The sequence below is a fragment of the Hippoglossus stenolepis genome, chromosome 5 (genome assembly GCF_022539355.2).
Source record: "Hippoglossus stenolepis isolate QCI-W04-F060 chromosome 5, HSTE1.2, whole genome shotgun sequence".
Lineage (NCBI taxonomy): Eukaryota > Metazoa > Chordata > Actinopteri > Pleuronectiformes > Pleuronectidae > Hippoglossus > Hippoglossus stenolepis.
The window spans coordinates 20,741,785-20,769,504 of NC_061487.1; the positions used below are offsets into that span (position 1 = coordinate 20,741,785).

Here is a 27,720-nt window from a genome sequence, read left to right on the forward strand (position 1 = left end):
CGGAAAGGGAGAGGGAGACAAAGCCACACATCAGGAAAGACGGCTACAGAGGGAAAGTGGTTGGAAACCACCTTTCCGGTATTAATCCCGACCCGAAACATGCGACCATATTATTTCACCGACATGCTGTTATGGCATTTTCAATTTACCACTGGCCCTGAGTGCATCTGCAGGAGTTGGGAAACACTCCTGATAAGGACGGCGAGAAATTAAGTCATCACAGCATGAAGAATGACTTTCAAAATTCCCATCAAGAATCCCAAGAGAGATCTCGCTGTGCATGGGTGGACTTGTTTCCCTTGCCATGTGAGCTGAGTGACAGACTGATAGAGACACGGTTAAAAAAAAAAAGAAAGGCAGACAGACAGACGGATGATTTTAGAAAAGAAGGGGACTTCATCTGTGTTTTTCAGCAAGTGAAAACAACATGCAGAGAACAAGGCACGATGACTCTCAGAGGACACTCGGCTCGCTCCATGCTAAACAGGCTCATTCATGTGAAAGACTAAAGAAATATCTAGGCAGAGAGGAAGACACAAAGGGAAGACGAGAAGAAGTGGTAACTAAATAAGGCTGTGAAGAAAGTTGAAAGTTTTATAATGTAATGTTTTATAATTCTGCCTGCCGGCAACCACATCATTATGCTGCTGTCTGGTTTTCACTTCAGATTCAGAACTTGTAGAACTGGAAAAACGAAGGAACATTTAGCAGTATATTATATCATCACTGCTCTGCTGGGTCCCATCAAAAAACTGGAGCAACCATTGTAAAATCTGTACATTTTACTCCTTAAATAAATACACATACTTGATGATTTCTCACTTATATGCAGGGTCTGTATCAGCAAGTATATTTCAACCAGAATACAAAGTGCAGTTACACATGACAAACAAAGATAAAATGAATAAAGTTAAAGCTACGATACATGCTTAGTTCAAAGTTGTCCGTTTGTATCCTTCCTGTAGGACCATCTATTACACTGACGTTATCTCCCTAGAACCAAGTGCATCACACAAACAGAGATAGCACATGAGGTAAAACTGTTAAACTCTCACAGTCGGTCAAGAGAAGAAAAAAATAATCAGCTCCCATGGGAGGGGTGATTCGATCGATGGCCCTGATTGGATAACAAATACAGCCTGCTAATGAGCTCCAAGTTCCACTATCCGACACATAAACCATGATGGGAAATGTTAAACAAGCTGCCAGCCGCGCATAATAATGAGTCAATGCTTAAATAGACTTCACAGCGGTTTGGTGGATTTGAGATTTGTGGCACGTTAACAGAAGGAAAAAAAGAAACGCAGTAGGAACACGCAGCGGCAGCGAAAGAACTGAACTCTGCCCATGACCTCCATAGATGAATCTTTAATCCCTCAGTGGTAAAAGGAGCAGCCGGTGTGACAGGAGACCGGTGTAAGAGAGAGCCTGCACTTGTCTCATAGTTATAACACTCTGTGAATGTTTTCACAGCAAAAATGCCCGTAGGCCTGAGTCACACAGGGAGCACTTGAGACATGCTCGAAGAGGCAAAAAAAATAACAACACACGAGGGCACAAAAGTGTGAAGTTTCCCCCAAACAGGTTTTAGTCCCTTTTGTCCCAAACAGGAACATTTAGATATCAGGTCTAATGTCAACAGGTACATGTGACAGCACACACAGCTCACCTCCCCGGGGACATAGCACAAGGTTGCCTTTGTTTCTCTGTCACTCACTAAAAACCTACAAGCACAGCTTCACACTTATTAATAATAATAGCTCTCGCATGCATGTTGGAACATACAGCAAAGCAACAGACAACATCAGACTTCACAGAAACTTCCCAGCACTGATTCCTGAACCAGGCAAGGACACGTTCAAATAGATCTCTGAAAGAAGCACTCACCTAGTGAGAGGATCTTATCCTTCTCTTCTGTGACTTTAATTTCCTCCGTCTGTTTTTATTCTCGCCCTCACTCGGGGAAATCCTTTACTTCTGACAGAGCAGCAGAGCCGGTTGTGCAGCTGGTGTGCGAGGCAGCAAGTGGCTTATGTGTGTGTGTGTCAGTGTGTGTGTGTGTGTGTGTGGAGGAGTGTGCCGAGTCCAGCGGAGGTCATAGGCAGTCAGATGTGGTCACAGGAGGAGGTTTAAAGAGTGTCGTGACTTCTGCTCGGCTCCGTCTTGCGCCTTCTGCTCTTCTTGCTGCCTCGTGAATGCACTTCTACTGGGCGTCCTCGCCACAGCCAAGATCTGAGACTGCTTGAGTTCTCTCTCTCTCTCTCTCTCTCTACACCCCTCCTCCTTCTCTCTCTGTCTCTCACCCACACAGAAACACACCCGCCCAGTCACTCCTCCCTCTCTCTATCTCTCCCTCTCTCTTTCTCCCCACCCTTTCCCACTGTGCTGAGAGATCTGGTACCTCCCCCTTTTCAGGTAGTTGAAAGCATGTTTTCAGCTTTGACGTTCTCCCTCCGTATCAATTTTCTCTCTTATTCTCTCTCATTCTGCGTTCTCCAATGACACAGAGGACGTCATGTAAGAAAACTCAGAGATAAGAGCAACTTAAACTTGAAAAAACTCTCTGCATGCGCGTGTTTACACATGAGTCTCTACTGTTTGTACAATCTATGACCTAAGGCATTAGACATACACCCTCTGGCCTCCAGTCACATGAACAGCTGATTACACAAATGAGGCCGTCAGGTGATTTTCTCTTCCTTTTCCTGGAATGAGGTCATAGTCCAGCCGACCAGGTGCTATTACAGAGTCTCTGTGTCTGTGTGAGTATTGGACAACGCCCTGAGGGGAAATAAGAGAACGGAGCAACCTAAATATGACCACTGTGGACCACAAGAGCGACATATGTACAAAACAAAAGCCGGATCAATAACAGAAACAACGCATCACTCATGTATGAGTCAGTGGCACAAACCGGAACCCTGTTCCTATCACCACAGTCACCTCCCACACACAAACACAGAGACAAGACATGCGTGACCAATGGGTCAGGCAGAACATTTGGGAGCCTCTCAGCATGAGTCAGACCCCCCCCCTCTATCTACCTACTCATCTCCCTAAAACTTAAATTTGGACTCATTCATTTCTCCTTTACCACCCTCCCCCAAACCTGAAACCAAAGACTGGACATGATACCATAGCAGCCGTCCTAGATGTAAATTAAAGTGAGAGTCGGGGAGTATTGTCCCTCATGACATCCTAAAAACAGAATCATTTAGTGCTAGATAAATTAAAGATCGTAAATCTCCAGACGTATCAGAGGATATTCATTATTTACATAAGCACATTACATAAACAAATGTTTTTGATAAGGGTGCCCTAAATTTTACAGCTAAACTGATAACCTTGCCAGTGCTGTCTCTAGTGGATCAACGAGGAAATCAGTGGTTACCATAACAATATTTTCAGCATTTCGTGCGCTGCAATTTAATATTACTTATCAATCCATAGACACCAATACCAATATTTATGTGATAAGCTAATATTAGTTAAGTTCTTTTTTAAAATTTAATTTTAATTATTGGAAATTTAGTTCTGAACGATTTGTAATTGCTTCTGCAAACACAGCTACTTAGTTTCCCTTAATTTGTTTGCTCATTGTCCTTATGTGAGGCAAAGACATTTGATAATTAAAAACTGGAAGAAAAAAGAAAACTTAACAAAGTGGTCCCAGGTGGGAATATATGAAGACATTTTAAAAACAACTGTGGAAAAGTCAAAAGAATTTTTTTAATTATTTAATATACCATACTGCATGAAACCGATGTAGTTATGAAACCCAGATATGATTCAGCAGCAGCAGACCATTGACAACACCTCCTTCAACCATGTGTTTACTTTGCCTTCATCTGACATCACATTGTATTCTCAGAGACTTATGAGGACACGCAGTCACAGCGCCTCATAACCAGTGACCACACTGTATAAAGCAGATCTTCCAAAAATAGATTACTTGGAATAATTGCATTAATTTATTGAATTAAATCACGCATACAAAAGACCACAGAGTAGAACGCTGAAGCTTGTGGACATCTGAGTCACAAAGGCCCACGGAGAGTCGGCTCATATCTATGTGAAGCGTTTCCCTGATCTGTCTATAAAGCAAAGCTTTTGGCACATCTAAGAGCTGTGTTGTCTGACAAATCACTTAAACCACACTCTAGAAAAAAGAAGTGGGGTGAGAGTTTCTTGAGGCATGGCTTAGGTACCAGAGGACACAGTGAGAAAAGGCTAAGGTGCCAAGGAGAATTGACATAGCAGAGAAGTAAGTAAAATGTATGGACCCTGAAAGTATTACCCTTCAGTGTGATCATGTGCTGGTCCATTGCCAGACCAAGTGAATTTAAAGACTTCTGTATAACACAAGAGTATGTGAAGGTTAACAATCTTCCTTATTGCGGGGTCCAACATAATCAATGGCCCATGGCCTGTGAAACTTTAATGCAGGTTGGTGTTCATCCAGGCCATTGACAGGTCTGCTTATGAAAAGATCGTCGCTCTTTTCTAAAAACATTTTGGTATATAGAGCATGGACCCTAATATACATCACCAACGTAATATGTTGAAGGTAAATTATCATCCACTATTACTATGAGGGAATGTGGGCCAATGGAAAAATACAATGGACCATGGTATTGGCCTAAGAGTCTGAAGACAGACAGACAACAGGGCTGAAATCAGGGTGGGTGAGGGTATTATAATGTGATGTGGAGGATTATCAGTCCAAAGCCTCCGAGACCTTCCTGACACCTTCCAGGCATTCCTCAGGGTACCTCCCACTGCTGTGCCTCCTTCAACCCACCCTCCCCTGTCAGACCCCCACATATCATCCCTCTTTTTCTGCGTGACTCAAACATTCTTGTAACCCCCTTCCCTCCTCCTCCGACCCTCCCTCTGCATTCAGCAAAGGCGCTAAAGAAAACAAAGAGGAGGCCGAAAGTATTTTTAAAAACGCTTTCGGGAAAGAAATCCTTCTCCCTTTTTGAACTTATTAACCAATTGGGCTAACCTAGAAATGCACTCAGCTCTGTAGTCAGCTATTTGGTGGCATTCTATCACTGTCCACTACTAAGTTAGAGCTTAGCAACTGATTGTAGGAATAAATATGTCCAAAGAGTGGTAAGTGAGCTCAGCGGAGACAAGAAGATGGCTCTAAAGCTGAGAAATAGACTGGTTGGGTTGGGCAGTAGCTCAATAGGTTCCGTGGAGGGGAGCAGAGAGAGGGGAATACATGCTGATAGTGTCTTTGTTGGCCATTATTCATCAACAATGAATAGCACAATGTTGCTACTACGGCGTGCCCCTTCACAACTTCCCCCATTGAAACCTCTACTCCTTCTTCTCGCTCTGTTTATTCAGCTTTCGGCTAAAAACAGCTTTCAACAGGTGGACAGCAGGTTGGTCAAGACAAAAGCCTGGACAGTGAACGAAATGAGAGCCCTCTATTTTCAGATGCCAAAAAAACAAGTTACAAAATCCTGAACTTTTGTTGACATCGGTTTTCAAACTCATGGCAAGCGACGTAAGGTAGTAAAGCTCTGTTTGTCCCAAACATGCCTAAGTTTAGCATTGCTATCTCATTATGGTCAGGCGAATGCTGTTGCTCCAGTGGTGTTGCTATGCCTTGTGTATCATTATGACAGACGTGATGGCTTTCCCCAGCGAAGGTAATTGCACTGCTGAAACATAAATATAGCATATCCCACACCAGGAACAGAACAAAGACTTTTGTTTTCTTCCCAGAAACGTGGCTCAGAATATGATTCATGTTTTAGTAGCAAATGTGTGTCACTATATAATTCTTCTACAAATAAATGCATTTGTATTGAAAACGCATTGCCAGGGTGAAGGTGAAGACAAAGAGATGACAGGGGAGTACAAAGTGAAAATGACAGGAAGAGAGATTCAACTGGATCTACATATACACTGCTGGTAAACAAATGTTGTATCCCTCCAAACAGGGGATAGAAAAGAGGCCAGAAAGGAAAAACACACAGCCTTATTTTTTTCTCTCTGAAGACTCCTCTCAGGTCAGACTAACAAAGCACATAAGAGAATCTCAGTTGGCTTTTAGCAGCTTCCAAGTTGTCAGGACTTTGGCCACAGTCTGGCACCCTTTCTCCATCGTCTCTCTTTCCTCCTTCTTTACTCAGAGCCAGTCAGGACTGGCTACGACCTAAACTACCATCATTTGAAAAAAAACAACAGCACTTCTACCTCTAACATGGCTTTGTGTTTCATTTTTGAAAAGCTACTGCAGATGAATAGCTATTTTTAGAGTTGAAATCAATTTGGACATCGTTCATAAGCTGCAGCATTGTCCCTTCATTGCTTTCAAGTGGTCCTGTTGGAAATATCTAACTATTCAAACTGTCTCCTTCATCCTTTCTAGCTAAGCCAGTTTGTTTCAATCCTGCCTCTAGATATATAGTCGCTCTCTGTCTCTTGAGATAAAGCTGTACCATTAGAGTCACACTCTGCTGCTTGGCAGTGTTCCTATCAGTAAATGGAAATAGGCTACAGCCAGTCTGATTAGTACAGGGGAAAAGTTGTGACTGTCGTATAGCCCTTAACTTTTCTTCATGCACGCAGATGTTTGGGATGTTGACGTTGAGTCTGCACGCCCATCTTATCATTTCTCTCTCATCCAAGGAGTGCAGGTGAGTCAGAGAACAAAAGAAAGTCTATTTTGAGTCACCGTGGTGTTCTTGCCAGAGACAACAGCTCCAAGCCTCATGGATTTCTTGGGATAGAGCGGGGACCCAACCCACAAGCTATGAGTCTGGTCGATGCACAAAGACAGAGAGAAGAAAGACGAAATGTTGGCCAACATGGGGGGGTGAAACTGCCGATTTAATTATATTGGTAATAACGCATGCAAAAGAAATTGGGGTGGGGCACTCAATGGACAGGAAATGCGGGTTAGTAACAGGGGAGCTATCAGGTGGGTGCAGGTCAGGGGTCGGAGGTAAACAAAGGATTCATAAGCCCCACACAGAGCAAGGGAGAGGCCCCCCGGACACACTCACTGAAGCCCAGTCTGTCTGTCTACACCTTTCTCGACAGGCAGTGCCTCAGGCCTTAGTGTGTTTGTCTAGCAATGTTTTCTTACATGTTTTTGTCAAGTCTACATGCTTTTCTATTGTGCCCTCCATTTAGGCTACGATGTTACCTTCACTTTTCTGGCCGGTTATTTCAAAACATTGTTTACAATGCTGGTCTGGTGTCTAGGGGGAAATAAACTATCCAAACACCTGCGGGAACAACAGCATTTAAAAGCTTTCACTGCACCAGGCCTGTCATCTCTTTCCTTTTGTGGCTTTAGTGGATCAAAGAGAAGCTGTAGCTGTGTTACAGTAAGAAAATCTTTTGTAGCTGCAGCTACGATCATGCTCTAAAAGTACACACACACACACACACACACACACACACACACACACACACACACACACACACACACACACACACACACACACACACACACACACACACACACACACACACACACACACACACACACACACACACACATGATGACACCATTGCATGTTGTATCTCTCTCATGAAACAATGTTCAACAACAGATATTTTAGTTTGTAGCAGAGGACATATGCAAAACTGATTCACCAGAACTTCAAGTACAGACACTTAAAAACCTGTTGAATTTTAATGAGGCCGGTGAGACTGCCATCGCCATCTTTATCCTGATGGTGGAGGGTTTGAGCGTGTGCTGGAGTGGGCATGTACGTGACACTGAATTAATGACATGACGTGGGTGTGGGCGTGTGTGGGTGGATATGCCAGATTACTAATCAGCATTAGACAAAGGCCATATGTGTGCAAGTCTGTGCATCTCTCCCACATGTCTTGCACATATTCTCCTCCATGTCTGCATAAAGCCCTATCAGCAGGAATGTTAGGATTGTCGGGTCAGCAGTGGTGACATCATGGCCGCCCGTCAGAAGCAACAACAAGGCCTCAGCGCCTTTTTCCTCCTAGTTGCATCAGCTAGACGCTACCAGGCTGTGGATCAACACCCACTCCAACCCTGCTTCCGGCTCACTTTTTCAAAAACATGTCAACACTCGAATAATTTGCCGTACGTCACTTCGCAACTAAACATCAACCGGCAGTGAATGTGCGTGGTCAGGCTGGCTGCTTGACCGTAGTAGACATGTAGTAGACATGAAATGGCAAATGTTTCAATTTGTGAAATCAAATGTTGATGGGTTGGAAGCTGAAAAAGGATCTGAGCAACACTGACAAGGGTCCAATTGTGATAGTCAGATGTTAGATCGCACCATCTCAAAATGGCAGGTTTTGTATGCAGGGGTTAAAGAAGGGTGACTAGTGAACCAGGGAGTCATGGATACCCAAGGCTCACTGAAGCCTGTAAGGAGAGAAGTCCTGTCCTGTATGGTGCAGTCCCACAGAAGAACTACAGATTGCTGAAAATCTCAATGCTGACAATAATTGAAAGCTGATAGCTGTGAAAGCACACAGTTCATCATGGCTTACAGCAAATGGAGCTGCGTTACAGTAGAGTGGTCAAAGTCAGAACTGGACCAGGACAAGGGTAAAGGATCTGATGCTATAAGTCTTGGTGCCACAGGACACCTTTACAGGTCTTGTGAGTCTATGCCTTCACAGGTCGGAGCGGTTTCGGTGTCACTAGGGGGACCTACACAAAATCATCCAGTGGTTTTAATGTTGTGGCTGATGTGTGTAAATTGGCTTTATCTTTTTAGCAAGTCCAGATGAATGATCTTTTAAAAACACTCAGGCTTTTAAAGAGACTCCAGACTTTACACCTGCTTGAGGTGGTCTACGGTTAACAGCCAGACATAATGGTTTGAGTGAGTGCCTAAAAAGGAGACAGAGTAGCCTGAGGGGATGCTAATTTGGATGAGTAAACTACACAGTGACTACTTAAGTCAGTGCTTTTATTTACATTCCATTATATAAACAACAAATATCAGTGAACCCAACCCGCCAAACACGTTTGACAACATTATTCTTAGAAAAATCAATTCATCTGCCTCTGGCAAACTATTCTTTCATCCGTCCCTTGCCTATGTGAGCGGTCAAGTGTCAGCAAGCAGATGCTAGTGTGTTTGTGTATGAAGGTGTGAGTGTGTACGTGCAAGGGATCCTCCAGGTCATCAGATAAAGTGCATCCTAGGGAGGGGCAGGGAGCCAGTTTTCAGCATTGTCATGGTAACCAAACACAGCAGCGACCACCTGGTTGGTGGAGCCCAAGACGGGGAACTTAAAGGGCGCCACTTCAGGACGGTAAACCGTGCCAGAGAATCCTCCCAAAGTGGCCCCACTTCCAGAACACAACCCATATTGTGTTAAAGCCATGACGAGCACAGCGCAGCAGAGAGCGCACACAGCTGTTGAATCTTTCATGGGACATAAAAAGAACTAAGCCTACTGTACATCTCTCATTACAACAGAGTTATAACTTTGGGCCGTCTTGTCTGTGTAATCTCCACAGGATTTTAGTCCCTGATTATCCTGTTGGACATTTAAAAACCATGTGACAAGCCAACCATGGTTAGATACCATATGTCCTAGACACACTCACCTAAGTTAGAAGACATCACAGTACACAATGATACGGCTGACAAAAAATGAATGCTGAAAAAACATACTGTCAAAGCGCTAAGCCAAGATTTTCCTAAACATGTCAAATCCTGTTACCATGGTGACTAATGCAACTGATAAGAGCATCTGTCAAATAAACAGTGACAAATATTTGTTTTAACTTTTAAACAACTAGTCTTTGTTTAATCAATGACTAATCCTTCCTGGCTTTTGCAGGATTAAAAAACAAGTTGAGACGCGTGTTCAACCAGAAAAAAAAGCAAAAACATTTAATTTTAAAAAAGCAAACTCTGAGAAAAAGCCCTTAAAACTCAACAAAGAAAGCCATTTATGTTACTCACCTCTCGCAGTCTAGTGTTCTCTCTACCTGCCTGATGAAAAAAAAGGAGAAGAAGGAAAGCAGGAAGAGCAACAACGCTGTCACTGTGTGTTGTGCTCACCGGCTACCTGATCCACCACAGCCTGGGGACGACACAGAGCAACTGAGAGAGACCGACTCAGAGCAATGCTAGGGGGGGGGGGCGCGCACGCTGAAGAGAAAAGTGAAGTGGTGTCGCCATTCCCCATCACCCAGGAAACCAACGCGCTTTCAAAGAAAATCGGCCAATGGCAAACACCGGCAATTGTGTTCAGACAAAAAGTCACATGACTGCCCCGACACCACTCCCTTTGCACGGAGTGAGAAGGGAAGAGAAAAGTAGTGCTGGGGGGTAGAGGGTGATAAAGCAGGGGTAAATAAAGAAGCGAGCTTGGTAAGGAAAAAGAAAAACAGGGGAAAAGATAGATATTGTTCAGGCATTTGGAAGCTCATCCTACAAATGGGCTCACAAACTATGTTCCTCACAGTTCCATCTCCACACCAGTCTCCCAGCAAACAGCTTTTCTCTGTTTATTGAGAGGAACAACGCTGAGCAGCTCATTGTGACACTAATGACACAGCTTCATCTTCAGGTGGTTCCCCTCAAACAGCACCTGTCTCCTTCCATATCAGGCCATTCATATCTGTTTGTGTGCAAAGCTTCACCGTGTTGACCGTCAACATGTAAACAAATGCACTTTTAAAAGTTGCCTCCCCGCACTTGTGGCAATTTTACATTTCTTCACTGAAGTGGGTCTATTCGGTGAAATCAAGAGGAAATCCCCTTTACAGTCTCAATGTACATGTATCATGTCACAAGCGTTGTATTAATGTAAAGTGGTGGACTGTGAATTTCATTTGTTTTTGTTTGTATGTAGGGTTTTTTTTACTTATAAGTGGGAGTTTGGAATTATCTTTTTTGATAGTGTGGGCAATATTTAAAGTTGGGCTAATAACAGAAAGAATACTGCATATTCTAAACTTGGGACCATTTGGTTTATTGCAGAAATGATGCGCACTAATAGCAGAAACACAACATTATGAATAAATTCACATTATTCAAACCAAAGGATAATGCAATTTATTTGAAATGTTTTGACTGTTTATTATTATCAGAACCCTGCTGTCATACTATCTCAATGCAAGACACGTAGACCAGAATATAGGCCAGGCCTGGTCAATGAGAGGAAAATACAAGCGCTCTCTCTGGCTAACAAAAATGATAATGGCAAGGAACAAACATTATGTAAATGACTGAGAAGTGGGTAAGAGTGAGCTGTCTACTTCACTGCAGATGGTGCAACATCTCCATCTCTGTCTCAAGACCAGACTCCTATTTAGGTAGGAAGTTGCTTTCCATTCTCTTCCAAAAGAATACTCCAGATTTTGGAGATGCTGATCCTCATTCAAAACAGAACCTGGTACACGGCAGAGGTCAGAGCCCAAAGGAGCCAGCAGAGCTACGTCATCTGCAAAAATCTTCGATGCACAAATCCCTTTTCAGGTATAATAAATTGATTCAATACTGTATCATCAGACCACTGAAGAGAGACTGGAAAATGCATTTCCATAAGGCAGTCTCACCACCGACACCAGATTAATCTTGCTACGACACTCAGGCTGGAGCTTTTCCTGTTGTACAAATACATCTACTTGTACTTCTGTTTTTTGCTTTAGTCTTCTATAGTACACATAAAGTTCACAATATAAAATCCCCCTAACTGTGAAGTTCATCATGTTTTTACTCTGCACACTGGCATCTGCCAAGGGTAGTAAACTAAATTACAGTGAGGCTCTCCAGCATAAATTCCCAAGAGAACAGAGAGACAATACAGTCTATCAATGTTAGGCAGCAGGTTTATTACTCAGACTGGAGTCTCGCATCCAACCCTTTCTCTGCAAGGCACTGTACACTTGAACACAATCATCTGCCTTGTAATACATCGTCTCAGCACCAGAAAATTACCCCACTTCAGCTGTGGCGGCGGCGGCGGTGGCAGGCACGTCTCCTTCTCGGAAAAGCAGTTACCAAGTAAAAAGGGGCCCAATTACCTCCCTACAGAGCGAATGTGACAGGACAGCTGATGAGCCACAGCGGAGAGGAGGTGACAAAGCCGATAGTATCCAGAGCTTGGACAGCAATGACACGTCTGAGACCCTGCTATTGATTTGTTTCCAAAAAAAGGTAACAGAAAGGACTACCTGAGGATTAACTATCCTGTATCGGCATGTCAATAGATAACAGGCACATTCTAGCTCCAGGCTTACAGCAGATAATTTGCAATATTAAACACGCAAACCTGGAGATTAGATCTAATCAGAAAATATCACCAAAAACCGATTAGCTTCTTGCAATCTGGTATTTTTCCCGCTAACCTGCATCGTGTTGAGCTACCATGTCCAGCTGAAGCACAAAAAGAAGCACGTAGGGCCATATTTACACTTGTTTGATGGTAAAAGAAATGTGATTTGATACTTGGCAACATATTAAACGACATGGAAAGTCTCCCTGAATTCCTGAAAGCTGATACATTAGAAGATGGGGTGAGAGGGGGGTTGTTGGTGTTGGAATGATTTAGAGTCTGCGAGATGAAGATTGGGTATCGGTGTGGTGTGTGTGTGTGTGTGTGTGTGTGTGTGTGTGTGTGTGTGTGTGTGTGTGTGTGTGTGTGGTGTGTTTGATTCTCAGCTGGTAGAAAAAGCCTTTATGCTCTCTGGCGCTGAGCAGCTGGACAGATGAGTCATCATGTACGGATTTCATAGTGCGGAGGGGGCAGAGACATTGAGTAACTCAACATTTTACCGGCAACTTTTTTGTCCCACTCGACTTTTCATTTAATTCCAGCCAACCTCAAAATGGAGGAAAATGCTGAATCAACTTTGACTTCATCACAGAGCATATATCCAGTCACAGGATCAGAAATATTTGGCTCTTTAAATTAAATTTAGCGACGATGTATCATCTTCTACAAGTTCTGCATAATGATGACCCAGAATGGATCTCCGGCTCTTTCTCACACACATTCTCCTGCAAATTCTATCTGAATAATCCATCAAGGATTACTCCGGAAACTAATTGGACAGGGAAGACCACACACTAATTGCAAAAACAGTACGGCTTTCCGTTTTTTCAGAACTTACATCAAATATGCATGAAAAGTGATAAAAAAAAAGCGGCGGCATGGGCATGGGGAGGCCGCGACAAACCATTTTCAAAGTTGAGTTGAATCGTGAAGTGGAAAAGACAAAGAAAAAGGGGAAGAAAACGATACTGTTTGAAAAATACAAGGAACTAAGAGAGAAAATATACAGATGTGATGAGAAGAGGAGGAAGTACAAGAAACAAGATATGGGAAGACAAATACTGTCACATGAGATACTGAACAGGTAAGTAAAGAAGGATGGCAAACAAACTGATTAACATAAAGCCTCACTGTATATATATGCAATTAGAATGTATATGGTAAATACAGATGACTGCATCCCTAAGGGGTAGAGACGTACATGTTCAGGTTAGTTGCTCTGAAGTCGAGCTCACACACACAGAGTCTATTTGTTGATCAACAGAAAAATAATTATGTATTTGTCTTTTTAAATCAACCAAACTGCTAAAGCTTCTTACCATCGATTAATCTGACAGACTGATCAACAATGAAAATAAGAAGAGATGCAGTTAAGAATCAAAATGTTTGATTCATTGTGATAAGTCAGTAAAATGACCAATTTCTCAATATTTGAATCCACCTTCACATCGATCACAACACATTCTCTATATGTTCTGTGGTAATGTCGTGAAAATCTAAAAGCAGATGCTGATGATTGAAACAACGATGATCCGTGTTTGTATTTGTGTGGAGGGTTGTTGACATTATACTGTGATCGTGGAGCCTCGTTGTTTCATTAAGTTAAATATCAGTGTTTAAACTAAACATTAACATCTGTACTTTAGCATCGCTGAGTTCAAGCTAGCTCCACGTTAAGTGAATTATGAACAAACGTGGTTGTGGAAGCTAAAATGAGACACGGACCATAAATCACAGTGACGCAGGAAAACAACCACATCATTATAGCCACTTAAGGTCACTGACAGCGGGTCAGTTCCTAACTTTAACTTGAGTTGCCCAACAAGAACAAGGTCAGTGAGAAAAGTTCAGAGGGTCAGTTCTTCGTCAGTTAGCCCGAAGCACCCAGCTGCAGGTGCAGCGCTCACTTCACAACACGTCGCTTCTCTTCTGACAGTCCACAGACGTTTACACCACGTGTTGTTGTGCGATAAACCATTTTAAATTACTCACAGACGTTGAGTCGGTCGGTCCCGTTCCCGCGGAGGAGCGAGACTTTCATCCTCTGGACAGAACTTCGTCAGAACTCCGCTTGACGCGAGACAAACAGGAAGCAGCAATACCACAGTGTCCGGTCAGGGATTTCACAATAAAGGTGAGAATCGAGAGTATCATTGTGGTTTTAATAACTTGATTAAATGTTCAATAATATACAGTCACATACATTGTATATATAAGGATAAGTGTCAATTTCTTTTTTTTTAAATCCCTGATCCCTGACTCACAGAACCGACAGCAAAATGTAATCTGATTCCAAAAAGTATGAGAACCTGTCATCTCTCATAGAGGTAACTGAAATGGCAGCAGGTAGATTACAGTTACCATTACATTATATATTATAAAATGGATTTGTAACTAACTACAGTTTTATATTGGTTGGTTTTTAAAGATTACGCTTTGAGATTCCTTGTAGTTTGCAGACTACAGGTGATTTCACTTGCAGAAGAGGAGACTGTTATTTCTGACAAAAAGCATCACTGGTGAAGGGGATGCTATTTTCAAAATATACAACATGTTGTAACATGTGTTCGAGCTGTGATGAGCAGGAAGTGTTTGAAGCGGAAGGTTATAATTGTGTCTGTAATAATCTTTTCAGCACCCGAAACAACCATTCATAAAAGCAAAGATTGTTTACTAAACAAAAGGAAGGGAAGTCACCCATGTGTCAATCATCACTCATCTCAACAAGATTAGTTTTTATTGGATCAAGATTGTGTAAACTGAAAAGGTTTCTAAGCAATAATACAGCATTTAACCACTAAGAAAACAGCTGGTGTACCAACAGATCAAATATTGTGTCATCAGATTCCTATATGTGCAAATATCTAAGATTACAATACTTCATCTTTCATCTCTCTGAACCAAAGATTCCTTTATTTATTAATCTTATTTGTGGTGTGACGTGTGGCTTTGCAAACATGTGTAAGACTAAAATAAATGTTGTATTTGTCCCACAAATTACAATCGCTGCCCTGAAACCAGCTTTTCTGAAGAGGAAACAGCTGAAAGGGAACGACAAAGCAGAAAAAACTACAACAGCTGTTTGTGGCTTTCTTCTGTAGGAATAGGTTATCAAACACACACTGTTAAGCCCTGGAACATATTCATTTAAAATTCATGTGTGCAGTATTAGTAGGCCAGAAAACAGGCTGCTATCTTAGACCCGTTGTATTTCTTCTTTTTTATCTTTAACTACAGGTAATCCCCACTGCCTCTCGCTGCTCGTATGAACACATGACCCTGAAACAGAATGAGAATCCAGGATTACAAAACAATGAGTGAGAGGATTTCCTTGGTAGTTAATGCTGATATGAGCAAGTTGTTTTTTTTATGATTGATTATTTTCTTTATTAAAATAACAAACGAAGGTACATTCAGTTTTGTTTTAGCTGATTTCAGTTAAGTATGACCAAAATGAATATGACAGAAATATCATCAGATGGGTTTGCAGCATGTGGAAGGAAAACCAACCTTGATGGCACAATTCAGGTATAACAGGAAAAGTGTAGCCTGTTAATACAACGATGAATACTTCATTCACTAACTTTATCACTTTGAAAAATTAAACTTTCTGAAGTAAACTTACTTCAGAAAGCTGTTAATAGGAAGAAGTACCTCTGCAAAGGATGATATTTGGCATGATTCTGCAAAAACTGGTCAACTGATTTCCAAAAACATCTTTTGGAGCGGTGGAACATGACCCAAATAAAAACCTATTAAATTATCGGTGAGTATCCAGGTCAGGGAATGTATCCAGGAATCTTTTCATCACTTTCTTTAACACTGTGGACATGGCAATTTTTAACATTTTTCTCCCATTTACCAGAGAATATTTCACGGAACTTGTAGGGAAAAAAAGAAGACATATTTAGGAGGCTGAAATGTGTGTGTGCAATCTGGTGCAGCCACTGTATGGTAATCGACATTTTGGTGCGAGTCTGGACAAACAGAGGGATCCAGGAATTGTTTTTATTACTTTCTTTGACATTGGAGAAAAGTGCTAAACTGGGTGCCGTTCCAGCTGTGAATACAATACATTCCTGCCTTTTGAATACCATTAAAGACTGTGTTTCTGCCTTTGGCTGTGAAGGTGTCAACAGAAAATGAATTATGCAGCTTAAATATGTTGAAGTGAAAGGAATTTTCCTTCTGGCAAGAACATGTACAGTACAAACTGCTTCTGCCGGGCCTGTCTCAACTCATTCTATAGGTGTTTCCAGGTACATTTCCTGATGGAAAATGTTACCTCCAGTCAATAATATCTTCATCTAATAGTATAAAATCTAACACACCTATTCCTTTTCTGAGATAAAGTTATATATTGATGTTAGTTTATATATGTTTTTATATAGATTGGTTTGTCACTGATATTCACAACCATCTTTTTAGTTGTGGCTATGTCTCTGAAAGCTTTGATGGAGACTTTAGAGGAATGTAAGTACAACCCACCTGACACCATCATGAGTTGAATGGATTCATATCAAACACATGTGGTATTTGTTTTCCTTGTACTCACAGCATGGGCTGACACAGTTTCCTCTGCTTCAGTGTGTTAGAAATGTCAGTTTGTTTGTTTGTTTACCCGTGTGTGTGTGTGTGTGTGTGTTTGTGAGTATTTGGGACAGAGATATGTATTAATTTGTTGGTTTTTACTCTGTTATCTGTCATATTTACTTAAATTATAATATTGTAATAATCTAAAGCCTGTTTTTTATAATTATCCAACGCAAATTTATGATGCGGTGACCCTGCAGTTCTCCAATGTTTTTGGGTCAAAGAGGGCATCTTTATGGACCCTGATTTACAGTCGTATTTTATTAGATAAAAGACACGATGCATGCTGTTAAGACAAGATCGTTTCTTCTCTTGACAATAAGGATAACTCCAACTGGTATAAAGAAAATCTATCATTCCAGATAAGGCATCAGTGCAGTGAAATTATTTCACCACATACCAACTAAATGAGGGAGGTAATAACTGGTATTGACTGGGGGAGTGAAAGTCCGTTTTTACATGCCACTTTAGGTCTCCAGTTCTGAATCCATATGAGAATAACCCCTTTTCCAAGAAATTACAGGAGAGTAAGTGAACAGCCTCCCACCATGACACCATAAAAGGCCTCATTTTTCATTCCATCAACCTCCATCTGTGTCTTCAGACAGATAATAGCTCGAGTGAGATTGAAGTGGGCCTGGAAACACCTGACAGGGAGCAAAAGGGGGAGAAACAATCCCACAAGTGAAGCAGCTGTGTGAGAAAAAAAACATTCGAAGGCGTATGATGGAAAGAGTTGCTAGAAGATAACAAATACGGTAACGGGGTTATATAAGACCTGTCTCCTGGTTGAGTGGGCGTCTGTGCTTGCATGTACACACACATCATACATTCCTGTGTCTGACACGCATACACCTCTTAATCCAGCGCTGTTGGCAGGAGTATTAGTGCTCTCAAGGTCTAATGACGGGCCTGTGCTTCATTTCTTTGATTCATCTGACATCCTGCATGTGTGGATAGATCTGAAGCCTCGATGACAGAAATATGGCAAGTGTTTGATAGTGTGTGTTTATTAGAGTGCACGTGCACGTGCTCACATCGGGTATTCTCAGATAAGGTCGGGCAAGTTTGGAAACATCAGCGATCTGGTTGTAGCGGTTTTCCCTGAAATGGAATTCCGTGAAAAAAATCTTTGTGACACCTCCAAAACAAACAGCATCATGTGCCCCTGAAGAACAACAAGGGTGTGAAATGTGCCTCTCTCTGTGTGTGTGCCTCATCTCCTCAAATACTGTTTGTCACGAATGTGTATCAGGACAGAATCAGTCTGAGATTGTCCTTCACAGTACAATGGCCGTGTAATTCCCCATAACACTTGGAAAACAACAGGATATGACACAGAATAGAATATATCAATTCTAATAAAATATATGATCCAGTCCATTACTCCTGTTATAATACATCATACAATATTTTGTCCTGCACCAGCAGAGGGAAAAGTCAATGTTTGCATGTTTTATGTTTGTATAATGTGAATCACGCACTTGATGCCGTAGATGTGTTCAAACAGGGAGGAAAATAATGAATCATGGGATTTCAAGGGGGTGGATGTGAGGGGTTGTTTGCTCAAGGAGGTGAAAGTGATTGATAGTTTTTCATTTAATGTTTAGAGATAGTGCCTCCAAGTGGCAAACATACGTTATTACACCATGATTATCTGGACAGTCTGGACAATCATGACTTAACTCAACCTTTACATTTTTCAAAACCTCATAGCTCTGGGGTAATTAAAGAAAAATAATGTAAAGTATATACATTTTTCCAGTGTTTTATTTATTTTTATACAAGGTAACACTTGAGTGTAAATAGTGAAACATTTCAACCTGAGAAATAGAAATGTAAGGTTATTAATTACACCCAACATTAATTCTAAAAGAGGGATTATTTCATTACATCATATCCTCCAAAAACATTTGCGTTACTTATTTGAAAGGAGGTTGGTTCCAATAGTAGAGTTTCTGCTTTCAATATCTACTTCATCTTAAAAAAAAAAGAGAGAAAGAACATCTCATGGAAAAATACTGGAAATCCCGACATACACCTTAAAACATGGTGCGAGTGAGGTTCAGAACAAAGTCCTGTTCAATGGCCTCCCCTGCTATTCCATGTTTTTAATGATAAGGAACAATAACACACTATTCATACTCGTCCCTTGCAACGCGTCAGCCCATTCTTGTGTCAGTCTGGGTGTGAGCTCCCTCTGCAGGGCTGGAGTGTGTGGTGTGGGTGATGTTTCTGCAGCGCGGCCCTGGCTGTGTGAGGACGAGTGATTGCTGGCCTGTGTGGGAGCTTGGACATCTGAGGGACGTGGCGGGGCTTGTTGCCGGACTGTGCACTGGAAGAGTCCACGTCCACACTGAAAGACAGGGAAACTTTCATTAGAACAACAGCCCTATGTGAACACATCTATTCACATCACAGTAAAGTAACACACATGAGTCCAAAGACAACTTTTATTATACCAGATTATTAATGAATCCTTGGTGCCCGTAGGTGTGAATGTTAGTGTGATGAGTTATGTGTCGGCCCTGTGACAGACTGATCCTGCCTCCTGCCCAGTGTATGCTGGGATTGGTAGAACTAATGGATGGATGGGACTTCTATTTGATTAAGATCCATTATTCTAACAGCAAATATAATTAAGGAGTTCTAAACAGCAGTAACAGAAGACCAATATTTCACATTTATACTGTATAAATTCATAGACTGATACATATAAACAATGCCATACCATGGATCCATATGCCCTTCAGCTGGGGCACTTGTTGGTGGCGGGCGGTGTATGTGTGCAACCTGAGGTAACCTCGTCCTGGTCACCTGCTGGACCTGCTGGAGTTCCCGCTCTATGTGTCCTGCTGCTGTGCCTATCTGGTGGGAGCACCTTGCTTTGCCGGAAACAGGTAAATGTTCTGAGTCGGCCTGGCTGAGTCGAAGCCGACGTGCACGAAACCCTTGCGGTTTGCGATTCCCAGGAGCTGCTGTGGCACTGACAGGGGGAGAAGGGGACAGCGAGGTGTCTGAGGACAGGGACAGCCGAGCCATGTCAGGGGGTATGGCTTCTCTGTGATGCAGGTCTGTAAAAAAAAATCATTACAAAAGGTTCAGGAGCAGCCATTAATCTCCTGCTATTTTATGTCTTTCTTTCTTAACTTTAATGTTACTGTGGAAAGAAAATCATTAGTTCTCTCATATTTCCAGTCCTTTTAGTAGCAACATAAAGCACATTCGTTCAATGGGTATTCACCTGGGGAGAGAGACTGAAACGAGGAATCTTGGCTTTCACCACGCCTCTCCCCTCCATGTTCTTCATCACTCCTGTCATTCCCCATCCTACCAAAACCTTCTTCTTCATCATCATCAACATTATCATCATCTCCCTCCTCTTCTTCATCACTGTGTTGAATAGCCAGGACCTGTGGTACTCTTTCCGTCTCTATGGCCTGGAGACGCCTGAAAAATGGAGTAGATAGCGGATATTTGTTGTTTCAAATGTTCTGTCATGGCAAGATGGAGGTTTAAGAATTAGCTTTTGCATAATTTAGTGTATAATTTAGTGTTAAGGAGAGGGAGCTGTGCAAGTAGTTAGTACCTGCTGTGCTGCTCCCGCCAAGCTCTGAGTTCAGCGAATACATCTCCACGTTCCCTAACATCAGGCTCCTCAAGGTCGTACGTGTGCTCTGGTACGTGGATGAGCAGATCGCGGGGGGTAAAAGTAGACTTGGTGGGCGCCGTCTATAAGAACGAAGCGAGGGGTGAATGAGTGTGTTGGTGGCAGAGGAGGCGAGAGAACATAACAGAAAAATAGAGGCCCAAGAGTTGAGTGCATCAATTATGGATATACACTTGGGTAAAGGGCAGACAGAGAGGAGGGAAAACAAACACAACAGGGGCTTACTGAACAAGAGGGACAGGAGAGAGGAAGACGGGGGGACTGCAGCGGTGTGTGTGACGGATCACATGGCGTCGGCAGTGAGGGCTCCATCTGTCACATCCCTCTGACACCGCTGCACCCTTCACACATCTCCATCCCCCTGTGTCCTGCCACCGCTGTGCCTGTCCTCTCTCTCAGGTCTCTGTCCTCCTGCTAATACTTTGCTCTTTCTCTTTATATACTGACACGACATTAAAGAGATGAAGCTGCTGAAGCCAGACAGCCATAATGGGCCTGTCAAAGCCCATAGAGGCTTCTCTTTTCAGTGGACACTAAATGCTCTGCTCTCCGGGACCCAGTGTGCATGATATGATGGATTGGTGCAGATTTGCTTTTTTAAGGAACAAGGTGATTTTTTTCACTGAAGGAATTCTGTTGTTCCAACACACACCACCTACCTTCAGCTTCTCGCGCCTCGCTCGAATAGCTTGGACTGGGTTTCCACAGTACACGATCTTACCAGCTCCTTCAAGAGTCAACAGATTAGAGGATGAGAGAAAATCAAAGTCTTTTATCATAAATATTTCCTCTCGGTCGCACTACTGAGTAAAGACTGGAGCTGATCATGTTTGTGCAGGGTGATGCTAATTAGAAGAAAAAGAAAATGACACTAAAACTAAAAAAAATTTGAAAAAGATGGAAAATGCTTGTCATGGGTCAGTAGTTTTGCCACAACAGTTATAGCAGCAACAAATTATTTATAATACTGATTAGAGAGACTGTGGTTGGACACTCTGAAGAACAGTCACTGGTTTACCATGTGTCAGGATGCTGGTTTCTGCTTCCACTGCTGCTATATCAGAGTCCGCAGAACCAGGTCTGGATCCAGGAGGGGAGAGTACCCTGGACCTGGTCGCTGACATGGGTCTGGAGCCAGTCTGGGGTCTGGAGCCCGCTGATGAGAGTGGCCAGACACAGGAGCGGCTGGAAGCAGGGCGCCTGGCTGAGCTGGGTCTGCTGTCCGGCCACGCACCCTCTGCTGTCTCCTCTACAAATACAAAAGTGAGTGGCCCATTAAATACACCACTGTAATAAACTGGCCTGCCTCGACCAACTCAAAACAACATATAAATGCACACACCGTCCTCAGTGGCGCTCTGGGAGGGGCTACAGTCTCTGATGGAGTTTCGGAGAACGGCCCAGTCTTCTCCCATGGTGCTGCTGCAGCTCAGACCATCATCCTCAACCCTTACATTGTCAAGGTAATGAAGCTGAGGGACCAACTCCCTCACTGCAGCCCGATATCTATAGTCTGACGTCTGGGAAGGGGAAGCATAGCAAAGAGTGAAATGTTGAGGACAGAAACGGGACAAAAGGAAAGAACAGGCAGACTGAGACTTAACTGTACACAGCTTCAGTTTAATTGTATGTATGTGCACTAAAAGCCATGAGTGCATTACGTAGCAGTGTTTTTAAGGATTGCATACTGTAAATAAAACATCAGAACTATATATATATTCCTGTAGTGATTTCAGTTTATGTACTATAGTTAAAGACCAATGTGATAAACAGACTACTCAAATCTGCCCTTGACGTCGACTCATCCACTTATTGATGTGCTTGGTATTCCATTTGGCTCCAAAAATTGAATAATTGCACTTCTAACCTATATCTTATTCAATTTAACTGCAGTACGGAATAGTTTAGATATACTAAATAATACATAGCTGTATATTATGGACTACATGATGCCCCTAGATATGATAAAGACCCAGGATATGTCAGCTGACTCTAGAGTATTGGTTTATACCGTCAAACAAGCCCGTGGGGTCCGAACACAGGGCAGGTGCTAAATGTAACAATAGCATAACAAGATAATAATGCATAACATAATGCCTATTAGTTAGCCCTCATGATCTTTTTGCACTGGCTTTTGACCACTGTGACGCTTTAACTCATCTGTAAGATCTTACTTTTTAACACTAGGGGAAGCTACATAGGCCCACAGGAGGGGGGGAGAGAGAGAGAGAGAGAGAGAGAGAGAGAGAGAGAGAGAGAGAGAGAGCAGGGACAGTCCAGTAAATCACTGAGCTCCTGAGCGATCGAATTGTAGCTTGGCACTCCTGCCCTTCACCAAACCACACTGTTGCAATGAATGAAATAAAAAAAAGAGAGCAAGAGAGAGGGTGGCAACGAGGAAATGAGAGAGAAAAGAGGGGGAGAATGATGGCTGAGTAAGAGGAAATAGGCAGATATATGTGTATATCTGTGTGTGTGTGTGGTGGATAGAGAAAGAGAGCAAGAGGAGTGGCAAGAGAGCAAACCCAAGTCCCCCTCAGTCACTACAAAGCACAGGCCTAATGCATATTCAGCTCAGCATCTCCCTTCATTGCCCCAGTTTCCTAATTAATGCTCGGCTGGTGGGTGTAAATAAACACATTCACTGTGGCCCAAAACAAAAAAAACCACACAGTGTCTCGAATCCATGGAAGGTGGAAATGCAGCTTCTATCGCCACTTTATGTGCTAGACATTTACATCAAATTATGAATGTAATGACCAGTTTTCAAAGATCCAATCTGCACTGTAATGTAAACATAAAACTGTGTCATGATGTCTCCACAGCAGAGTGTGTCTGACATGTAGCTGTTGAATATTTTGATCCCTCCTCCTCCCCCAGTGTCCTCTCTGGTGCGTCGAAGACCCAGATACAGATTGATGAGATCATTGATATTTTCATGTCTCAGCACACGCTAATGACATTTGGGCCATTAGCTATTGAAGCCACGGAGGCTAACAATGTTCCTGCACAGGCTACACAACAAACTAAATGGTACCACTTCCTTTGCAGGAACGCTGCCCAGCTCCTTGCTAAAGCTTTTTTTTTTTCAGCTCCTAATCTCTGTTTTTATTCTATCTTTTGCCAGATTGCTGTGACTCTGAACCTTGCACTACTTGGTACTGGTTCCTTCAAGTGGCGTGAAACCAGCACGAGCTATTACAGAGTCTTTATCATATTGCATATCGTACTTGTAATTTAGATAAGATACACATGCATAGAAAACCAATAAAAACCCAGAAACATCTCCATCAGATGTATTTCTTGCAATATTATGCTTTCATTATCAACCTTGCATGATGCCACAATTGATGGTCATGACCTGTTGATCTTTGACTTTTGCAGCAAACAATAGAACAATGTTAATAAGTATCAGTGTCTGCTGACTCATACAGGACAAACAGAGACCGACAGGGGCAGACAGATAAGACTTATCCGTATTACCGTATTCAAGAGCCATTTCTTTTCACAGTATGTTATAACAAATGTATATTTACCCTACCTGAGTGGCAGTGGGGGTTGGGCGAACACACACAGGATTTCCCTCCAGGGTGACTTTCTGGAGTTTGCCACATAACCCCAGATACTGGACCTGGACTAAATCATCCACATCGTTCCCTTCCAGATCCAAAAGCTGCAGGTTCTCCATCATGCCAAGCTGACTCAGGTCTGACACGCTGTTGTAGGCCACATACAGCTCCTGGAAAAACAAGGAAATGACGAACAGACAGTGTTGACTGGCAGAAACCAAGAAGATATGTGATAAGATAGAGAGAGAAACCAGCAGACATAAAGGTTGTTATAAACAGAGAGCCAGAGAGACAGATTAGGTATCTTCCCATCTCACAGAAACCTAAGATTAAAACTACACTGATCGCATATCAACATGATCTATTACATCATTACTTAGGAATTTTCCATAGTTGCTGTATCGATGCTGTAATGTTACTGGAATTTGTTGAAAGCGCAACACAGCAAATGGAATTTATGTTAAAGTTAAGAAACAAATTTAAAAACCAATATGAAAACTTGATTGACTTGATTTCTGTTTCTTTTAATCAATATATGTATTTTTAACCTTTTAAAAGTAATGTTAGTCAGATCATGTCTTTTCTTCCACTCAACAGTTTCATCAGTTGTTGAACTGTCGCTTTAAAATCTACCTTCAGACAAGAGAAAGTAGAAATGCCATCTAGGTCTTGTAGGCAGCAGCGAGACATCCACAGCACCTGCAGATGGGAGAGGGTGGTTCCCAAGTCTCTAAGAACACAAAATAGAGCAAAGTTGATTTAGAGGCAGGGACAGGGAGTTGCACAACACTGTGAAACATGAATGAGTCCCTCCAGTCCCTTGGCCACTGCAGCTACAAGCTCCTTTCTCTTCCCGAATATGCAACCCTCTCTTTCTGCCTCCCACTTGTCCCTGCAGCACACCCCTGCTCTGACCCTTCCACCAGAGTCTCATTCAGTATATCTGCAACCCTGTTACACCCTCTCTACTACAGGTCCCACAGCCCAGAGCAGGAAATGCTATCAGAGGCAGTGCACGTCCGGCTGGCTCTGCTCTGCTACTCTCAGGGTGGAGCATACAGGGCCCTATCTCTCTGTTGTACTCTCTGATCCCGCAGCAGTCTTTTGGGAAACAATTCTCCACCTGTCCCGTTTTAAGGACAATTTACAATATGTGTATCTCATTCTGGATGTTTATTTCTGTGGTTGCAATCAAACTGGCAGTAGAATCTGGAATAGTCTGAGCATGTTACTTGTCTTTTTTCCCAGGATGAATCTGAAAACTGATACACCACAAAGCCCACTGTGTCCTATTGTGAGACAGATGTGTGAACCTGTTCTCCATGTGAATCTATCTCTTCGACTGTGCTAAAACACAACGTCTGTTGTCGTGTGGTTTACAAGCTCCAACATGTATCTGCCGCACACAAACATTTACCTGTTGGAAAACCTTGGCTGAAGCAAAGCAGTGCTCTACACCTGCACCGCAATCCCACAACCCTCCTGAACCGACTTTCTGCTTCAAAGCGCCGTCTTTTTATGGCTTCCAAAACCTTGTAGTTTCTTGTAGCGCCCATGTGACCCGTGTAAAGTCTGACAGTAATCCCCATGGGTCCATCCCTGCTCATGGTCAAATTACATTTCTGTTTGAGGAAAGACTTGGACATGCTGGCTATGCTTCTAAACACAAGCTAAATATAAAGTGGGTCACAAAGTATATACATTAGAAGCACAAATTCAGTTTTATCAAATACCGCATTTCCCTTTCTGTTCCAGGATTTACAACTTGTTGAAAATCTGTGAAATTTCAAGAGGTAATGTCGACATAATGAGTCTGTTTGTGTGTGTGATACAAGGAACAGGTTGCATTTCAAGACTACAGAGGAGGCAACATGTTATGCAACTTTACACTTACCTCACTGACATGATCGCGCTGTTGTTCATTTTCAGCTGAACAAGCTTGGGCAAGAGGGCACCTGGAAGATCGTCACATAAACCAAACTCTTTCTAATTACATCAGATTGGGAGATTTTTCAAGATTTTTCCACTTTCAAACTACCTTTCTGATTCAATTCTAAAATTACTGCATCATACGTTTAACCTAAGTTAGCTGGAGAAAGTAGCACCTATAGCTGCAGGCTAGGCATGACTCACATGTACAGACAATATTGTGACATGTCTGCACTCCTTGTGTAATCTAGGACTTTAGATACAAAGATAAGTACAATGAAGATGCTCTTCCACAATGATTAGTTCATTTTTGCATTCAAGTTTGCACAATTAACAGAAAATCTAGTATGGATAAAGTGTACATTTATAGTGATGTCATTATTACCTCTGCCAAGGCGGTTATGTTTTCACCCATTTGTTTGTTGGTTTATTTGTATGTCTGTGTGTGAGCAAGATTACACACAAAAACAACTGCTGGAGCTTCAACGAAACTTGGTGGAATGATGTTGTATGGGTCATGGAAGAACCTGTTGAATTTTGGTAAAGATCCGAATCAGTTTGCACAGGGAATAATCCACATGTAAGGAAGTGATGTATGAAATTTGGTGCAACTTGAGGGCACTGCTGGGTCTTGGTATGAGGTTTTAGTCTCTTATTCTGTTGAGGTGAGCTGTTTGAAATATGCAAACTTTGCACCAATAAAAGTTTGAAATAGTAAGCTGTGATTTGCCTTTATAAAAGCCATAGTCGTGTTCATCTTACCAAAGTTGCCCAGTGTAGTTTCTTGTGTGTCTACGCAGAACTCCAGCGAGGTCACGAATGAGAGGTCCCAAGTTCCACATAGTGATTTCTGTGTGGAAAGAAAATTGACAGCACAATAACGGACGTCTGAGTGGACATTGACCTGGATTTGGTCTTTATTTTACCCAGTTATTAGTCAGTATTTGCCTTGGATGTACACCTATGGCTCTGATGGAACAGGTTATGTGAAGCCTGTGGTATGAAGTGATTCTCTCTGCCCAGCTCACCTTGAAACTGCCTGTTCTTCTGTACATCGCACACAACAATACAGCCATTGTTCATGGTTCAGTGTGAACCTACCAGCTTCTCTGCAGAGAGGTGAAGCTCCACTTCTGTCTCTGGGTCCTCGCAGGGTTTAGTGGTAGGAGTTGGGTTGATGTGACCTGATCCACTCAGCTCAGTCACCAGGACCCGCGCCGAACCGGGCCGGTCCTTCCGGGGCACAGGCCCATGACAACAACTCATCTCTAACGACTTCCTGAAACGCACGATACGAACTTACACGTCTTTTCTAGCTAGCAACAAATTAACCAACAAAGAACCGCTAATTGCTTTGCTAACATAACGCAATGGAGAATCAATTAATATTCCACTGTGAGCTAATTACAACGAAAGGTGCTTCTAATCTAATGTCACATAGTAGTTTTACTCTAAATAAATGTACCTGTAACAGAAAACTGCGGCTTCAAGAGGAAGTCCTCGCATTTCACAAGCTGAAAACACTTCGAAGCAAAAGTTTGCTTGACAACCACAGACGACTTCCTGGATACGGCACAGGGCGACCCGTGGCTCCCTGGGAAATGTAGTGCATGCAACAGTTTATGTCCATAGACTGTATATAAGGTTGTGTCTAATAAAACCAGTGCAGCTCGTGAGGTTAGGACTCAG

General features: G+C 42.4%; 2 protein-coding genes across 4 annotated transcripts in view; both read right to left on the reverse strand.

Annotated features, from left to right (window-relative positions):
* Positions 1 to 14,378, reverse strand: part of rassf7a (Ras association domain family member 7a) — a 32,950-nt gene extending 18,572 nt beyond the window's left edge. The window contains exon 1 of one of the 3 annotated variants that reach the window (XM_035157118.2): positions 14,263 to 14,378. The gene's annotated coding sequence lies outside the window, so the exon portion shown is untranslated. Of the gene's footprint in view, positions 1 to 1,887; positions 2,271 to 9,950; positions 10,098 to 14,262 lie in introns of those variants that run through there. The other 2 variants (XM_035157119.2, XM_035157117.2) reach the window with 2 other exon arrangements.
* A 4,253-nt stretch (positions 14,379 to 18,631) lies between these two features.
* On the reverse strand, positions 18,632 to 27,570 carry lrrc56 (leucine rich repeat containing 56). Its single transcript, XM_035157166.2, has 13 exons — positions 27,497 to 27,570; positions 27,133 to 27,310; positions 26,794 to 26,881; positions 25,997 to 26,057; positions 24,736 to 24,832; positions 24,075 to 24,272; positions 21,876 to 22,053; positions 21,552 to 21,782; positions 21,193 to 21,260; positions 20,453 to 20,595; positions 20,108 to 20,313; positions 19,595 to 19,937; positions 18,632 to 19,219 (listed from the first exon to the last, which is right to left on the reverse strand). Exons 1-13 carry the CDS (start codon positions 27,535 to 27,537, stop codon positions 19,042 to 19,044), a joined length of 2,010 nt encoding a protein of 669 aa, XP_035013057.1. The 5' UTR covers positions 27,538 to 27,570; the 3' UTR covers positions 18,632 to 19,041.
* Positions 27,571 to 27,720: the final 150 nt, after the last annotated feature.

Coding starts and splice junctions, on each gene's coding strand:
- lrrc56 (XM_035157166.2), bottom strand. CDS start 27,537: ATGCGAGGACTTCCTCTTGAAGCCGCAGTTTTCTGTTACAG. Junction 26,058..26,793: donor AACTACACTGGGCAACTTTG/GTAAGATGAACA, acceptor ACGATCTTCCAG/GTGCCCTCTTGCCCAAGCTT. Junction 19,938..20,107: donor GTTTCAGTCTCTCTCCCCAG/GTGAATACCCAT, acceptor TTTTTTTTACAG/ACCTGCATCACAGAGAAGCC.